General features: G+C 38.2%; 1 protein-coding gene across 1 annotated transcript; it reads left to right on the top strand.

Annotated features, from left to right (window-relative positions):
• The first annotated feature begins 3154 nt into the window (after positions 1–3154).
• LOC109081333 (P2Y purinoceptor 13-like) lies at positions 3155–16732 on the top strand. The gene is made up of 4 exons (XM_019096321.2): positions 3155–3249; positions 9925–10022; positions 10407–11116; positions 16336–16732. The coding sequence occupies exons 3-4, from the start codon at positions 10415–10417 to the stop codon at positions 16669–16671; spliced, it is 1038 nt and encodes a 345-aa protein (XP_018951866.2). The 5' UTR covers positions 3155–3249; positions 9925–10022; positions 10407–10414; the 3' UTR covers positions 16672–16732.
• The last annotated feature ends 133 nt before the right edge of the window (positions 16733–16865 follow it).

Here is a 16865-nt window from a genome sequence, read left to right as displayed (position 1 = left end):
ATCCATTTCATGAATGAAGGGCTAATGTTAATTGGTGGGTATAACTCTTAAGTTTGTTAGCCTTTTTGCTATGATGCTTGCTATGCTAATTAAACAATAATTTGGTTTTAACTCAACAAACATGAGGTCTAGTTTGTGCGTTTGTGCAATTGAGAAATATAACTTTCTCTTTCACTTATGTTGTTATTATAAAATATAGCTGTTTGTGCAGAATTTTGTGGGGTTTTTTCTGGGGGGGGGCTCAAAGGGGGTCTCGCTTAGGGTGTAATTCAATGTAGAACCGCCACTGAGTATGATGGTGATTTAAATGTCAGATTTCCAAACAATCCAACAATCCAATTATTGTTTAATAATCTGTTTGCATGGTCAGTTTTTCATTTATTATTTGCTAATAGCAAATGTTTACAGAGTTCACGTACTACTACTACTACTACGCTGACTAATCACACGTAGCGTTTTAATAAAACTGTTAACGTTATGGCAATGGGGAATTTGAACATGCATGAGTTATTTTATTTAATCTGTGTTATTTTAATGTTTCCTTTTTTGACCTAAAACATGACACAGGTGTTGATGTGTCTGCATTCAAGAATTTCAGTGGGCTTAAATAGATCACCCTTTACAGCTGATTTAGTTCACAAACAACTGACAGTTTTGACCTAAATATGGTTTTCAGTTACAATAATTAATCCTAAAATTAGTAACTTACTTTTAGCAGCATCAGTCGCGCGTGCACTCACAAGATCTCCCGGTTGTGAATTCAGTTCGCTGGAGACTCGCACTACACGGTTCATTTGAATCAGTGAGTTGTCGACTCGAGAACAGCTGCAATCGGATCATTATAATTCCTGAATGAATCGTTTGCGTCTTCTTTGCGTCTGCGTCTCGGAGCATGTGATATATTATAAGGATTAACAAAATGTTTTATGAAATATACTTAAGTAAAAAGTACGATCTTATGCTTTGGAATGTAGTGAAGTAAAAGTTACTCAAAATAAAACTACTCCAGTAAAGTACAGATACTTGAGAAATATACTTAAGTACAGTAACGAAGTAAAGCTACTCAGTTACTGACCACCACTGTTTGTTTTGCTGACACATGTTGACTCGAGTGAGCTGCCTGCTGGTGCGTGCGCAAGTAACACCCGTCTACAATTATTCTCCTCAAACACAGGATGACTGCGACGCTGCAGTAAATTAATTACGATGCTTCCTGCTTTGAAAAATGTTTTAATTTCTGGAAAGTTCACAGTTATTTTGCTTTCAAAGAGGATAAAGGAAATAACATAGTTGTACAGCGTAAGCTATGCATGAAGACTCTTGTTTTAACAAAGGCTACTCAGCCAACTTGAACATTTGACTAAATCATGATGTTAGCTAAAATTTAGTGTTTGTTAGTGATTTAAAATTCCATGGTGTGCATGACTGCAGTTGTAAGTTTTCTGGAAAATGAGCCTGAAAATGTAGATATTAACATGAGAGTCCACACACCCCGGATCAGTCAATGAAATAAAGATCATAGCATTTCACATATACATTTCGACATTTAGGCTTATTTTAAAATAGACTAATATGTATATGGTGTAAAAAAATAAAAAATCAAAAATTATGTTGTGTATTAACTATATTTATTTTTACGTGTACATGTTAAAGAAATAAAAAATAAGGATAATAAAAATAAAACTGTAATACTAAACTGTAAAGCAGCTAGATGTTTGCATAGCCTTTTATATAAATATATGGCCTGTAATTTCTAGATGGTGAAACAAGACATGATTTTTAATAGTTTCAAATAGTTTTAGTAATTACACACTGTATACTGTGTTTTCCTTTTTACTATTATTATGAACAACAGTAGGCCTAATATAATCTGCAAATGTAACACTTTCAAATAATTAATTACTTTTGTTAGGAATGTACCAATAGATGTTCCAACAAGACAGAAATGGTTTTCTATAAATTGGCCAGAATAAGGCATAACAATAAACATTTCCTAATGCTGATATAATGATATTTGAGTTCTGCACAAAAGATGTATCTTTAGAGACTGTGCGGAGTATGATGACTGGTTGATTAACAGATGAAACTGCATTAACAGCATCTGTAACGAGAAAAAAAAAAAAAAACTTAGGACATGATACTCCACTATGTACACTTGAAAATAAAATGCTGAATTTTGAATGCACTTCCCATAACAAAACTTCAATTTCTGCATCTAAGAATTTTTTTCTTTCACACGCTTTTGAGAGGACGTGTTGAAATCCTTATTTTCGTTTCATAATATGATGCCCATATTGTCAGGGATCTGCAAGAAATGGGACCTAAATGCAAATGAGCAGAAAAGGGTATTTTATTAACAAGACATAGACTAGAATAGAAGGGGGAATGAGGAGTGAAACACTCCAAATAGAGGGGCAGGGCAGGTGACAATACGGGCATGAGGGATGACCACTGAGACAGTCCGAGATGGACATGGACTCGAGCACGGAGGAGGCAGCTCCAGAGGAAGACCAGGCAGGAACACAGGGAAATCGTAGCTCGAAGTGAAACTCAAATCGCACCAGTCTAGCAGCCAGGTAGGGAGTCACAGAACCAGAGACTCAAAATGTGAACGAGGAGAGCTGCTTCCAGGCAGTGAATCTGTGTAGGGCAAGACAGGACAAAACACAAAAACAAGATGAGACTCAAGACACCACCATGACACATCAAGACACACAATTGAAAACAAAAGTGAACAAAGCAAAGATCCAAAAAGGAACTGGAACCGCAAAAACAAGAGTGAATGAAAATCTAAATCAAAAAGAGAAACAAAACTAGATTAAAATGCAAAAAAAAAAAAAACAAGAACTAAACAGAACTAGAGAAGACAAAAAGGAAACAAGTATGCAAAATAACCAGATAAGAGATCCCAAGAAAAAGAATGAAAAAAAAAAAATTAAATTGCGCAAGACCAAAAGGATACATTCTGGACCAAGAAAAAGCTAAACACCAAAACGAACCAGCAGAGACACAAGGAATAGGAACCCAATATACTGACCAGCACAAACAAGGAAGTGGGACAAGAGGAGTACCGCCCTGTCCCAAATGGCACACTCCGGACCAGTGGAAACAATCAGATTCCACAATATTGGCAGACACAAACAGAGACAGAACCGTGTGCTTAGAAACAAAGAAACACTGAACAAAGTCAAGACAGTCAGGACAGGATGCTGACACATATATATTGTCATTTCATGGGCGGGGATTATGGTAATTATGAATGAGCGTGTACGCTCGCCCCATTTACAAATGTTTGGAATTCATTAACACAAGTTCAACTATCAAATCTGATGTTTACGAAGCATTTGTGAATCCAGAGGAGAGTTTTCAGGAAGGTCTGTTTTACATGCAAATGACTCTGAATTTACTCATATAGGCCTATTTACGCACGTGTTATGAATGTGGCACATTAAGTGTAAAAATATCCACTTAAATTACGGTGCAGCTGTCTTAGAAGTATAGTATTTATAATAAGGGAATTGTCAGAGAACACTGAATTTCCCTGGTTGTTTTAGAACATTAAGTCACGTTAATGCGCTTTTCCACTCCACTGCACTACCTTTGCGCTCGCGTCTCAAGTCTTTTGGAGTTCCTTGGACATGACACGAGATTCCAGAAATGTAGCATTTATGTCCAAAGTTTAAAAGTTAGAAGAAAAAAAAAAGACCTTTAATTTTTCTAAATTCCACTGCGTTGTTTTCAAAGCAAAAACATCTTCTGTGTGATTTGTGAATGCCTTTTTTTTTAATGTCCTGGGATGGGCATTTACATCTGCAATATGTATTTTTTTTTTTTGAGTTTTTGCTCTTCTGCAATATGTCACTTATACATTTCATATCATATGTTAAATCGATGTTTAGAAAATGTCTTGAAGATGTTTATAATTTAGAATGTATGAAAATCAGATTTTTAATAATGTCCTATATTAATGTTTTATATTTTTACATAAATTAGGTTTTTGGTTGTAACAAAAATAATGTAAAATCATGGTAATTCAGAAAGGTTTATGTAGCCAAAAATATGTCAAAATTATTTGAATTGTGTGAATGTGAATCATAGTGTGATTGAACAAAATTGAATATTATGTGGCATTTTAAAGTTTTGAATTTTGTTTTTATTATTATTATTTTAATGATTAAGTTTAATTACTTTGAATAATTTAATTATATTTGTGCAAACATACCAGACATAGGTCAAAACATTGACAATTTTGTCTGAATTATGAAAGCCAGAAGTGGTTCCAAATAAAGAGCCTTTTGGGAGCTGGTTCTTTTTGCTGAGCCGATCCAAATGATCTGGATCCATAAAAAGAGTAAGAATTCACGTCATAGTAGAGGGATTTGCAAATTGGCGCCTTTCTGTTCCAGCGTTTTGATTGGCCAATGCTGTGGCCATTGTATGGCCTCTCTCTGGCGTGAGGTCTATTTGGATAGCTTAAAGTCCACATTTAGAAAAATGTCTTTAAGGATTTTCCTATGCAGTATTCACTTTTCAAAATACAAATTCCAGATTAACCTACACATTGTGTTGAAAGTATGAAGACCAAACATAAGTGGGTAATGCTGAATATTGACCCATGCATTCATTTATGCAGTATATACCTTAATGGGTAAGGTTGCATACATTGTTGTATCACAAACAGCCCTTCACATATTGTAACATTGATTCAATGATATTACTGTTGATTTTTTTTTTTAAATTAAATTTATTTTTTATTTTTTTATGTTAATTGCGGGCACAAAAGTGATATTAAATCAATGCCACCAATTTAACATTGTTTAAATGGATGCTTGCTATCTGGTAAACCTTGCTTCTGTAATATTAAGGCTTCATTAATTTTATGGACTAAGGGAAAAAAAATCCTAAACTGATTCTGAATCAGGCTTTTGTAGTAAACAATTACACTGTCAACAATAAAGTTTTAGCAGACATCGCCTCCCCTATATAGGTCAGTTACTATAAAAGGATCAGTTTTAAAAGTAGGTCAACTGAAGCTTGTGGTTAGATATAAATACAATTAACTATATGCATTATCACTTCAGCAATTAGGCTCAGTGGTCACCGTGCAGTGCATGGAAAGTTCATGTGTAAATGACCGTAAATAGGCAACTCCTTTGATGAACATCTGTTTATTAACAACCAGCAATGCACACAACAGTCAGCAAATTGACCCCTCTTGAACGTCCTCTAAAGACACACCCCTGTGCTTCTTATTACTCCGATTTAAAGCAACAGATTTGAAACAATACACTATCACATCACATCTTCCTATTTTTTTTTTTTTTTTTTTTGTAAAATAAAGTCTACTATTCTCCTCTCCCCCCTTTTGTTGTGTCAGAAAAACCCTTGACAGTAAACTTTATCATCCAAAACAAACAACATGTAATTAGCTTATAAACATCTCTCAAAATCAAGAATTTGAGCAATATAACTTTTACAGTTCTAATGAATGGAACAAACAGTTACATTCTCAGAAAACTGCCCCCAACTGCAGCCCAGGGTTTGAAGTGTTGTTCTGATTTTCCTTCCCATAAGAAGCTCTGCCGGACTAACTCCTGTAGTGGCACAGGGAGTCGATCGGTAGCACATGAGAGCTACCAGAGGATCTGTCTGCTTCAGGATTCTTTTTTGCAGTCTGCAAAGCTCTTTCAATGAGACCATTATCCTGAGTATGATCAGGACTTGATGTAATGTGTACGAAATCCAGTCGCTTGGCTAGTTCCTGAAACTCAGCACTGGAGAACTGAGGACCGTTGTCACTCACTACCTCATTAGGAAAAACAAATCTTTCAAATACAGCTTTAAACTATATTTTGATATGAAATGTAATTATCTACAGAAATATCAGCCACAAGAAATCGGGAATAGTAATCAGACACAATTAGATAATTCTATCCACGATGTTCACAAAGATCAGCCACAACCCTTTTCCAGGGTCTTTCTGGGAGTGGTGTGGAGATCAGGGGCTCTCTCTGCTGTACATTTCTCAACTCACGGCATATCTGACATGACAGCACTGTGTTCTTTACATCTGCTGAAATTCCTGGCCACCACACTGACTCCTGTGCTCCCTCTATAGACTTTGCTGTTGTTGAACAATTGGTGACCTTCATGAATCTTTTCCAGAATCTCCTTTCTTATCGCCCTTGGCACAACGATTCTCCTTTCCTTGATCACTAAACCATCATGCTCTGAGAGCTCCACTTTTGCAACCGTGTACTCTCTGGCTGCTCCTGAAACTTGGCTCCTGTGTTTTGGCCATCCAGCTCTGATCAGCTTGACTACAGCTTGCAACTCACCATCCGTTGTAGTAGCATTTCTGATACAGTCAATTTTATGGGACATCGCAGATATACCCTGTATTACTGCATCCACATAGCACTCCACATCAGCTTGTGTATCTGTTTCTTTAGTAGTAGCAATTTGCGGGCTCCTGGACAGTGTATCTACAATGACAAGCGTCTTGCCTGGTGCTAGGGCTGGGCGATATATCTAACAATATGATCATGCGCATCTAGTCAGTAAAGCCGGTTCCCTGATTAGCGCTAAATCGCCATCACCTGCTTTCAAATGGAGCGGCATTTAATAGACAGAGCCGTAGATCACTGACAAGCTACGCAATATCGCGTTCATTATCCCAGATGAATCGCCTTCGATAATCAACGTGATATTGCATACCTTGTCAGTGAACTACGTCTCTGTCTATTAAATGCCGCTCCATTTGAAAGCAGGTGATGGCGATTTAGCGGTAATCAAGGAACCAGATTTACTGACTAGATGCGCATGATCATATCGTTAGATATATCGCCCAGCCCTACCTGGTGCATAATCTGCTATGGGCTTAAACCGCATTAAATGCATCAAAAATCTCTGGCACCGCACTGGAACATTGTAAAAACCACTGTCTTATAATATATCAACAACTTAAACACGACCAATAACTAGCTTAAACTCATCCAAGCATCAAAGATATTTTTCAAACCTCTCACACGCCCACACACCGGCCAGACATTCCTTCTCGATCTGTGCATATCGGGTTTTTGCATCAATGAGACATCTGGAGCAGTATGCTACTGGCTTCCATCCTTCTTTGTGTAGCTGCAAGAGAATGTTTTTCTCTGGAAGATCTCTGGAGCACTCGAGATCCCGAAGGGAAGCCTCCTGAAACAAAATCTCCCAAATGGCATAAAAAAGGTGGTAAGTCTGCAACTATCTGGATGGAGAGGGATCTGCCAGAATCTGCTGGCTGCGTCTAAGGAGGAGAAAACTTTTGCACCGCTCAGTATAGAAATAATCTCATCTGCAGTAGGTAGCACGAAATGTTCTCGTTTTACTTCTTCATTTAGTCTTTTGAGATCCACGTAAAGGCGTGCTTTGCTTTTTTCTTCAGAACGGGAACCATCGGTGCACACCATTCTGCTGGTTGTGTCACCTGCTCTAAATCACCATTTTCCTCCATCCTCTGCAACTCCTCTTTCACCTTTTGCAGCATTGGTATTGGAACACGCCTGGCAATGTGTACTGCACATGACAGTGCTGAGTCTTTTAACTTAATTTTGACAGGGTCGGTTTTGAGTGTGCCATGCTCACCAAGAGGCCATTCTGTTTGCCTCCTCCACTCTCCTTACAAGGGTCATGTCAGCTGATAGAGTCCGACTCAGCAGTTTATTGACATTGTATCCACGGACCACATAGGCAGAAAATGGGTATGACTGTCCTTTGTACACTGCAGTGGCTCAGAACTGACCCAGGCAGGCTAGCTTTCCCCCAGGGCTGTCCAGTGTAACATTGTCTGGCTCTAGTACCTTTGCTGGGACTAGTTTGCTGAAAGTCTCTTCTGCCACATTGTTTACATCAGCCCCCATATCTATTTTGAATTTTAAAGGGGTCGCCCCAATCAGGAGCTCCACCATCCACTGCTCTTCTAGTTCATTTACATTACAAACTGAACCAAGAAAGTATGAAGTTTGGTCAAAATATTCTGTGACTTCTCTCACTGTCCTGTTACTGTGGGATACTCTGGCCCATTGTCCAATTTTGTGGCATTTGTGGCATTTACCTTTCTTTGCAGGACATGGCTCATCACTTGTATGCACAGCATTTCCACATTTTCCACATTTTCCATGACTGTCAGCTCGGATTTTGTCTTTAGGGTTGCGCTGTCCACTCACAGGTTGCTAACTTGTGTTGACAACTGCTTTGACCAAGCTAACCATCTTGCCTTGCATACTGACTTGTGTGGCCACCTCCTCCGAATGACAAACAGTCTGGATTGTTGTGCTAGTGTGAGATCAGTGATTAACTGCAGTCTCTGAGACAGATTTTTATCCAATATGGCGACAACGATGCGGTCGCAAATTGTTTCGTCTCTCATGGTGCCGAACTCACCGTGCTCAGACAGCTTGTACAACGCTCTGATGAATGCTTCTGCTCTTTCGCCGGGTTGTTGCACTCACTGGTGAAAGCATGCACGTTTGTGAGTGACGTTTCTCCTCAGGAAAAAGTAATCGTTAAACTTTCCCAGGACAATTGCAAAGTAATTTCTCTATTCCTCTCTTGCGAACACGAACTATAAAATTTTTTTATCTGTCTCACTATAAAGAATAAATGTTCTCTGCCTCACTCCCCATGGCATAAATGAGACAACTCACTAGCGCTTCTCCGTCCTCTTTGTCTAGATTTGTAGCCGTGCGGAAGTGCTGAAATCTTTGTCTCTAATCCATCCACTCCATCGGCTTTTCGAAGGAAAAACTTGATGGTGGATTAAACTTCGCTATTTTCCATCACTTCTGACACCATGTAACATGACCGTAAATAGGCAACTCCTTTGATGAACATCTGTTTATTAACATCCAGCAATGCACACAACAGTCAGCAAATTGACCCCTCTTGAACGTCCTCTAAAGACACACCCCTGTGCTTCTTATCACTCCAATTTAAAGCAACAGTGTTGAAACAATACACTATCACATCACATGACACATTGGTTTAAAAGTCTGGGCTGATAAAATTTTTGCAGAAGAGGTTTGTCTTCCGCTGCTTCTTAAAGATGTGATGTCTTAGCAGTTTGGGTGGCTTCTGCCAAAGAGGAACAGAAAGGGTGAAAGTTTTGGAGAGTGACTTTGTGCCTCATTGTAAAGGAACAACAAGGTTTTGATCATTCAGGGACTTAGCTGGTGGGAGAGAGTATGCACCTGTGGTAGTGAATTAAGGTAGAGAGGAGCAGTTCCTGTGGCATTCCTGAAATCCACCATCAAAACCTTAAATTTGATTGTGGCCACAATGATTAAAAACATCTAACCTGACATTAAAAAAGCCGCAAAAACAATTTTGTCTCTAAAATTCCTTGAACTTTAACTTGGGGGTGGGAGGGGGTTGCTTTATTGTTTCAGGTATATGTCACTTTGCTCACAGCTGATTGGTCCAGTTGTGGTTTGTGATCACTTAACCAGAATAAAACCTGCTGTGAAGCAGAAACAAGAAAGAAACAAAAACAAGAAAGAACAAACTAATTTATATAAAATGAAATTATTTTTGATGTTTCATGCATGGACTTCTTGGAATGACTTTTTGCTGTTGGTCACTGCCTCTTATACAGTAATTCATTACTTGCAAAAACCATGAATAAGACAATAGTGTAAATTCATATATAATGTGACATTAAATCATATACATATTTTTATTATTTTTACATAGCAGAAGTAGAAGTTGTGACCTGTGTGTGTGATTGCTTCAGAGATTTTTCTTGTCCTTGACCTGTATAAGGATGGTGGACAGACAGAGAGCAAAAGGACATCCATGACAATTGTGGGTGTGTGAGTGTGTGAATGGGTGTGTGTGTGTGTGTGCGTGTGCATGTGAATGGGTGTGTGTGTGGTTTCACAGACGCACACTACACTGTGGAGACAGCTGCCGGAAAGTGTTAAGACATTTATTAATTCCTCTTTGAGCTGTGCTCACAAGTCTCTTGAACGCTTTTCCCGGTGAGTGTTTGTTCTTGCATATGTGCTTTTAAATAGTAATATATATATATATATGTCTGTGTGTGCAAATCTGTATTTGTTTCCAGTTCCTCCCCAAATGAACTGCAGTGTGTCAAAATGATTGTCATTATAAGCATACTTTGGTTTTGTTATTTCTGTCTTCTTATATTTGCATTACCAATGGTTTTTCAATACAATTAAACAGAACAGAAGATTCTTTGTAAAGTGCATTGGTGTGTTCATCATAACTCATTAATTTTCCCAGCGAACATAAACATTTATTCCATTATATCAGTGTAGTTGTTGTGTTTGTAGCTGTATGTGGATAAACTGTTCAAGTATTTTCCAATACTGCATTCAGCTGTATCGACATTTTTCCTCCAGGCATCAAGATGAACACGAGTCAGGTGAACGCTTCACTCAAGTGTGAGAGGGACACTAGAGTAACGTCTGTTCTCTTCCCTTGCCTGTACGCGGCACTCTTTCTGGTGGCTTTTGTGTTGAACAGTCTGGCCGCCTGGATCTTCTTTCAAATCCGCAGCAGCTCAACGTTTGTCGTGTACCTGAAGAACGTAGTCGTGGCCGATCTATTGATGACCCTTACTGTGCCTGTGAAGGTGCTGACTGATGCAGGCTTGGGTTCCTGGCAGCTCCGGGCTTTTCATTGCCGGTACTCAGCTGTGCTCTTCTATATCACTATGTACATCAGCATCCTCCTCCTCGGACTCATCAGCTTGGACCGCTACCTAAAGATTGTGCATCCGTTTGGGAAATGTGCCCTTCAGAGGGTCAGAGTAGGTCGGATACTGTGCGCAGTTGTCTGGGTGGTTATGTTGTCGCTGGCTCTCCCGAACGTCATCCTGAGTAACCAAATGCCACAGATTTCCCCTGGTGCTAAGCTGCGATGCACCAAGATGAAGGGGAAGATGGGACTCATGTGGCATGAAGGCTTTAACTACTTCTGCCAGGTTGTTTTTTGGGGTACATTAGCACTTATGGTCATCTGCTACACCTTCATCAGCAGGAAAGTGTTTGAATCGTACCGTGCATCACAAAGCAGAAGAGACACAGCCAGCAAACAGACCACATCTAAGGTATAGTGCACTTTCTGTTACCTCTCTGTGTACCCCTGAGAGTGCAAGCGCTGAAGTTCTGTAAAGATGCAGGTAATGCGAGATACCAAGTGCAGTGGATAATGACTCAGTGTTGTTACTGCAGATAAAGTAAGACAGTTGGTTAATCACTGCAGTGTTTCCCGACCCTGTTCCTGGAGGCACCCCAACACCACACATTTTTGATGTCTCCCTTATCTGACTCATCCAATTCAGGTCTTGGAGTTCAAACTAAAGAGTTAAGTTTAGAAATGAGTGCTGTTGGTGTGCCTCCAGGAACTGGGTGGGAAACTCTAATAAAAGTGAATGAATGATTAATACAAAGGCATGTTATGTGTCACAGCAGTTAAATCTGTGCCTATATTGCAAGATCAAACCTTAATATCAAACCTATATAATGAATTTTAGAGAAATGCTTAATAAATGCATTATATTGTAACCAAACCTATTAGGTTTAAGCCGACTTAGATTTAGTAATTTTGTATATTTAGTTGACTAAACCTAGACTAAAAAAAAAAATTCAGATGACTAAACCTAAATGACATTATAGTCAAAAGACTATGACTACATGCCAATTATGCTTAATAAGCCGAAACGCACTTGGTCGTGTAAACGCAGTAACCCGTTTTCTTTTATCAGAGAAAGGTCATAAAAGGCGTAAGCATAAACCGGTCGCAACAGGTAGTTTTTTGCCTCTTACTCCGATTTTGCATGGCATGTAAACGCAATAACCCGCTTTCTGTCGGCTTATTGAAGTGCGCATGTGTGATGCGTGACAGGAACGCATCGTTAGTGCAGATTTAAGCGCATCTAGACTGAGCAAACGTCTTGCAGTAAAGAAAGAAGGAAATGTATTGCAAAAGCAGAGTTTTTCATTACTCAGAAAATGATAAAAAAATGTGTTCTCATCTCGTGCAGCAGAAGTGGTTCAGTCACAATGCTGCATTTATAACTGCATGAGAGAATAATATACGAGCTGTAAGTTTTCCGACATGTTGCAAGTTGACATGTTGCAAGCTTAATTTAACATCACAACTGACAAATGTATGGAATACTCTGAGTCAGATACGCAAATTATAATATTTTGACTTCACTACAGGGAATAACCTGATTTATTAATGAAGTCATGTAAACGCAGCTTACTTGCGTTGTCAGGTTACTGATGTGCATGTAAACGGGGAAAACCGGTTATTTTAAAAAGGTGATATTTTTGAGTTAACAGCTTACTGGTGTGCATGTAAACGTGCTCACTGTTTGGCCATTTTATCTGCTACTCAGAGATGATTGGGCAAGTGAGACCCCATTACGTCATACTCAAACCTCCTTCAGGGAATGAGAGTCACATATGAGTGAACATCATTAAGGTAGTTTTTGTTTAATAGGCTTTCTTTTTTTTTTTTTCTTTTTTGTCAGTTATGTCAGCTAATAAACAAAATAGAAATACCACTTTATGATGTTCACTCATCATGAGTTATTAGCAGAAATCGCAAGTTAATCTGCTACTTCAAGCTTTTGATTCAGCAATGCACAAATGTTTGCTGTGAAACAATATTGCAATCACTTAAAAACAAAGTACATTGAATTATAAAAAGGGTCAAGAGACTAATTAAAGCAAACCTTGACCACAGTTATGGTGACATCTTGTGTGTGTTAAAAAAATCAGTTGATTTCATCTAAGGCTGTGGCTGAAGTCAGTTGTAGTTCTTGTGTTTCACTTTTCTTCAAAAAAAAAAAAACCTGTATTAACTCAGGCTTTTAGACATGAACACTTATCATACGATCCTCAACAGTGGTGACAATAATTATTCATACTGCAGTGCATGATGGGAGTTTTTACTATGGTGTTACCCAGCATGCATCATGAAGCATTTTGTTGATTGTCACCATTGTTGAGATTCGTATACTGGTTATTGATGTCTGAGTGTGTCTAAATAGCACAGTAGTTAAACATTTTTTTCTTTTGTATAATATGTATATATATTATTATTATTTTTTTTATAAGTCATTCACTATATCTATTAGAACAACACATTTTGCTGTAGTTTCACAGATTTCCAGTGTAAAACCTAAACATATAAATTAAAGAAATTCATTTTGAGTGAAATCAGGCCAGCTCATGAGGCTTATTTAATCATATATAAACAGCTAATATCTCATCATTGTACAACATTACATGCATTTCGACAGAGAAAGATCTAACTGTAATTCTCAGTAACAGCAGGTGTTCATCACTAGCGCACTATCATCATTTAATTAGTCACTTAATTATCTCATTAACTTAACTCTTTGAGGATTTGACTTGAGACTCGTTTGTGGCTTGAAAGGAATGACTTGGTTACTCCTCTGCTGAAATCAGCTGCTTAGCTCATGAGTGGAGCAAAAATATGTCAGGACTTTTACTCTTTGGCCCCTGGACTACCCACCTCTGGTCACAATAACCCAACCGCTGGGTCAAAACAACACAACTGCTGGGTTTGTCCCTTTTTAACCCAGCGCTGGGTTATATTTAACCCAGCATTTTTTAGAGTGTAAAGGGGTCATGAAATGGAGAATCAAAATGTTCTTGATATTTACACATGTGAGAATGTTACACTACAATGAAAATAGACTGCAAGTTTCAGAACTCAAACTAACTCCACAGATTAAAATATTAATTATTATTTCTTCTGAAATGGCCAGAAGAAATCAGGGGAGTGGTGATGTCACAATTTCCCCTCAACATGCCCTTAACATGCGTGATCGATGTATATGATCAAAGGAGGCATGTTCTGAAAAACTCATGTCTGTCCATCAATCACAAGAGCCATACTGCTGTTAGGTGAAGAAGGACAAACTTTATAAACAAATATAGTGCAAATATCTGAAACTGATCTCATGAGCATCATGTAGGGTTGCCACCTTCAGTGAGCTAAAATAAGGGACACCCTTTTCACGACAGTTCAGCAGCTGTTACCTGGATGAGATTAATTTTTTTTTATTTTATTTTTTATTCATTTGCTTAAATTAGGACTACATTAAATCTAAATAATTTAGCATTTCTTAAACTTGATATATATATATATATATATATATATATATATTTATATATATATATATATATATATATATATATATATGATTAATATATGTTTATCAATCTATTATAAAATAGTAATTCTAAATCAATAAATAGGGTCTAACATTAATTAGAATTTATTAATTCATCTGTCTAATAATGTCTAAAAATATAATTATTGTGTCTATCAAGCTCTAACAGACTATCCAAATTTTAATAAAACAATAGGGTTATGCCTTTAGAAGCACAGATGTGTCACTTTAAAGGTATGGTTCACCCATGAAAATTCTGTCATATTTACCCAGGTTGTTCTAAACCTGCAAGTTCTTTCTGCTGTTGAACACAAAAGAAGATACTCTGAAGAATGTGGGTAACTAAACAGCTGCTGCATGGTCCTCAGTAACTTCCATGGTAGAGACAAAATGTTATCAGAGTCATTGGGGGCCAGAAACTGTTTGGTTACCCACGTTCTTCAAAGTATTTTCTTTTATGGTCAAACAGAAGAAAGTCATTACAGGTCTGGAACAACTTGTGGGAGGATATTTTGAGTTTTGATATTTGGTATATGGCCAGTGCGCTACTTTGGGCACTATACTTTAACCACCAACCAACCCCACCCTAGCCCCCTGCCCCGCACCACTGTCCTCTTTATGGAAAACTAAAATATGGTCACCCTATTTTAAACCGTGCGATGCTGCACTCGTGTGAAAGGCCTTTAACGGCGCTCGTTCTGGAGACTACATCATCGCCATGGAAACAAAGATGCCAAGATGAGCTTCTCTAACTTCTTATGAAATTAATTTAATTATAATTGCTATTAGCATTATAAACGGTGCAAAATACTTCTTTGTTGATCCAACTTGTGTTGGCCTTTGTAAAATACGGGACAAATCGTATTGATTTGATATGGGACGCATTTAATACGGGACGATTCTGTATTTTAAGGGAGAGGTGGCAACCCTAGCATCGTGACCTGTGATCGGTGTAATATGTAAGGGCTCGTGTACTGATTTCTTTGTGGCACAGTGTCTTACCAGGGCTGCCAACTCCAACACATTCAGCATGAGACTCATGCAGTTGACACAGTTCTCAAACTCTCACACCACACGGCTATTTTCTCACACAGTGAAAAGCACCCTCAAACCAAAGCAAGAGAACCCTCAATTGGAGTTGAAATAATAGCATATTGGCAAACACTCCCCTGCCTATTTATTTTTGCTCTGGAGAGTGTCAAAAGTTCTTGTTTACAGCGTGTTTTTATGGCTTTGAACAAGGTAGCCAATCATAGACCTATCTGTTGATTTCTTGAACACCTCTGAAGAATTCACTCACTGCTCAACATTCTGGACTTTTTTCTTCAATCCAGGTTGAACTCAAAAGTTGGCGGCCCTGGGTTTACTGCTGTGTATGCATTAGTGAATTAAGCCAGCGACGAAATGATCAACTTCACTGTTCCTGTTAGCAGAAGTGAAAACACAGAAGTTAGAATAAAAACTATCTGTTCTCTATATTGTGATAATTTTATAGAGAGAGAGCGATCAAAGATTGTTATTTTTATAATCGCTAGAGTTTCATTTACAGTAAAATTCTCAGCAGACACATGCCTTCCAACAGAGCATTCAAATCAGAGGCTGAATTCAGGGAAGAAAATTACCATTTATGCCTAAATTATGACTGCTTTGATTGAAAAAAAAAATAGATTATATGTGTATCTCAGGGATATATACAATAATGTAAAAAATAAAAATAAAATGCATTTTATGACCTATTTAATAAAATCAACTTTTTGCACAAAATGAGAAATGATAAAAACTTTAATTTGGCCCCTTCTTTTGAGTGTTTGGTTGACGAATGCACACATCAGCGAGTCGAACTCTTTGACTCTTGAATCATTTCATTCATCACAGGATCAGATACGCCGTTATTTTGGCTCATTTTGAGTCAGAGTGATCGTCGAATGTCTGACAGTGAGTTTTGATCGAGTTACTTGTAGATCTGTGCTGCTCGACCCACAAACTGCTTCAGATGGTCTTTACAGCTTCACTCTAGTTGAATTGCATTAAGATCTTGGTTTGAGAGATTTCAGTTTCTGGTGTGTAGTGTGTTAACTTCGTGCTAAACTGCCAAACTCTCCTCTCCTCCACAGGTGTTTGTGGTTGTGGGTGTTTTCTTCGTATGCTTTGCACCCTTCCACCTGGCCCGAGTCCCTTACACCCTCAGTCAGACCCGCAACACTTCTGCCCAGTGCTGGGCCCAAAACCAGCTGTACTTTGCCAAAGAGACCACGCTCTGGTTATCATCTACTAACGTGTGCCTGGACCCTCTCATTTATGTTTTCCTGTGTCGAGTCTTCCGCAAGAAGTTCACAGCTGTGCTGAAGCGGCGTCCGCTCACACACGCCTCTCTGACAGAGACCTCCACCAAAATAGAGATGTCAACCAGAGGCCACTGCAGCACCAACCTGGATTTAGATTGTCATTAACATCCTTCTCCTCATACTTTTGTAATCTTTTTTTTTTTATATAATAATGAAATAATTCAAATTTTTTTTTTTGTACAGAAAAATATAAGTATAAGCTTGTTTTAATGTTGTAAGGATGTCGATATTTGCACTGGAATTAAATTTGCAGTTTCTGGGGGAACCAGAGATAATGAAAAAAAAAAGACTCCTTTATC

Source organism: Cyprinus carpio, chromosome A15 (genome assembly GCF_018340385.1).
Source record: "Cyprinus carpio isolate SPL01 chromosome A15, ASM1834038v1, whole genome shotgun sequence".
Taxonomy (NCBI): Eukaryota; Metazoa; Chordata; class Actinopteri; order Cypriniformes; family Cyprinidae; genus Cyprinus; species Cyprinus carpio.
The sequence above is the reverse complement of the archived record's forward strand: the minus strand, read 5'-3'. Positions and strand labels throughout refer to the sequence as shown.